General features: G+C 35.8%; 1 protein-coding gene across 7 annotated transcripts in view; it reads right to left on the bottom strand.

The window, feature by feature from the left end:
- Nucleotides 1-2,392, bottom strand: part of LOC112161942 — a gene marked incomplete in the record, with an annotated part of 43,533 nt that overhangs the window by 25,109 nt on the left and 16,032 nt on the right. For all 7 annotated transcript variants that reach the window (XM_024297549.2, XM_036214122.1, XM_024297532.2 and 4 more), the window contains 3 exon segments: nt 454-564; nt 643-779; nt 1,136-1,201. In XM_024297549.2, coding sequence (XP_024153317.1) covers nt 454-564; nt 643-779; nt 1,136-1,201 — 314 coding nt within the window.

The following is a 2,392-nucleotide window of genomic DNA, read 5'->3' on the forward strand; positions in this document are numbered from 1 at the left end:
TATAAATTATAAATAAATACATTACACCTCTATTATGTAGTTTGAAATGGAGTAGAAAAAAGTTTAAAAAACTTTTTTTTAATTCTACACCCTAGCAATATATCTTAATTTTAATCTTCAATATAAACTATTTAAAAACTTATTTTTTTATATATATATAAATCAACACGGACAAAGATCTATACATGTCGTTCATTATTTATTCATTATTTTGTGTTAAAAATAAAGATATTTAAGAACATTGGAATGTTTTCTCAGCGATTTTCTTATGAAAATCCTGATGCGGCCCGGCCTCAACTAGATTCTGTCTCCAGCGGCCCCCGGCTGATTTGAGCTTGAGACCCCTGGTGTAGAGGAATCTATACAAAACAATCCATGTGTACACACACACCCACACACCCCCCCACATACACACACACAAAAAAAAAAGGTTCAGCATACCCAACCTCTTACCTGCAGCACTGGCGTAGTACCCTCATTGGGTTTAAACTTTGGAAAAAGAAACTCTTCCATATCCATGTTTGGGATCCAGGAAAAATTCAGTTCATCTGGGTTTGTGTTACTCTAAAAATATTGCAGACATTTCACAATACAGTGCTCTTTAAAAAGTTCTAATTGTTGTTACGAGAGCTTAACTCTTACCAAAAAGTTACTGTAATGTTCTTCAGAAAAAATGTGATCCAAAATTTTAGGAAGTAAACAGACTTTCTCACAGACATGACACAGGTAAAAAGAGTTTCCACCCAATGTACTGAAACACAGAGTTAGCATGGATAGGCCTGCAGAAGTAAAAACATAATTATCAGAACATAACCATGGTAACTCAATAACACTGGGAGGCTGCCCAGTCAAATCTACACCAACATACTCAGGAAGTAAATTGATATTACGATCTGGAATTGGTTGTAAAACTATATGTATAACAATTTGATTTATTTCAAGCATAGGTTGTAAAAAATACTGGATAAAACACGCAAATATTTCAAACTCATTACACAAATAATTAAATGCATGTAATTCGGTTCTGATCAGCACAAATGCAACTTTTTTTAAGTAGCAAAGTGAAGTGCATGTTGATTATTGATTAATCCCATAAAAAAGTTATTTCAGTAGTAAAAAGCTTTTGACAACTCACCCACAACTGGTTTGTTTATTTTGTATTTAAGATTTGGATCCACAAAAGCAATGCAGGGTAGACTTCCTTTAGAGAAAACAAAAAGAAAAAACCCAAAATCAAACTTGCTCTGACTTTAAACGCTCATATCAAATCTTGGCATTAAACTTTCATATTAATATTGACATATTGAGAGTTACAGTTAATTGCAAAATGTTTTAGAGTTGTTCATACAAATTTTAATTCAAGACTTAAAGATTTATTAGCAAAACACAATTGATGAAGGTCATCAGCGACAGGTAAGCAAGGATCATTAGAAAGAGCAGTGAACACTGACCCTCAAGGTTTGGCAGTGTGCCACCTATGTTTTAAAGGGATTATATCATGCAAAATCAAGTTTATGAGCTTTTAAGTGTATGTAAGGAAAAATATATTTTGTGTGTGCTCTGAACTGAGCATCCTAGAGCCAGAGTCGAACAACATGCTTTTACACTTATGTTCTGCTTAGCTGCTGAGGGAGAAAGCTCCTCTTTCCCAGGGGAAGATTTTTCTGTTTCTTTGGGAAAAGCTCTTGTTTGTTTCAATGTATAAAAGACGGGGAGTCTCCCTTCTTGGTAGAGTCTGCTGTGGGTTGCGCTCGAACGCCCAGTCAGGTCGAATCTACTCTGCGTGGGACTGTCGGCTCTCCTATCCTGTGTCAGCGGTAACAGTAATTTGTCATTTATCTTATGCTTCACCTAAAGAGTTAATTGTTCTGTATTGGTATTCTAGCATCATAGCGTGTGTGTGATTTCTGTGCAACTACCTCTGGCGGACCTGATAAGAATTTCACAGAACAGTGCATTATAATGTTCATTCCTCAATATAAACAGCCCCAAAGCAGTATTTTAGCCATTTACGCATTCCTCTAAAACCTGCATTCTGAGCGCCAACCCCTCCCAACCCACAAAAAAAGCACGTTTTCACGAGCTGATGTCACAAAGTGAGATCAGCCCCTTTTAAGAAGAGTCTGCGCTGTCAGCACCGCCCCCCAGGCTAAGACAAACACACTGTCTTCACAAAGCTGACTGTGATCATCTAGGGTAGAGAAAGAGTTCACAAAATACCTAATATTTCATTAAAAAATAATATTTAGTGTGCAAAAGGTAGTATATTATCCCACATATGGATATTTATTCTGAAAGACTAAAGAAAAGCATGGTGTAGGCCCTTTAAGAAGTTGAATACTGCATTACCAAAATATAAAAGAAAAGAAAACTTACCAGAATTCTCAAATGA

Source organism: Oryzias melastigma, linkage group LG11 (genome assembly GCF_002922805.2).
Source record: "Oryzias melastigma strain HK-1 linkage group LG11, ASM292280v2, whole genome shotgun sequence".
NCBI lineage: Eukaryota > Metazoa > Chordata > Actinopteri > Beloniformes > Adrianichthyidae > Oryzias > Oryzias melastigma.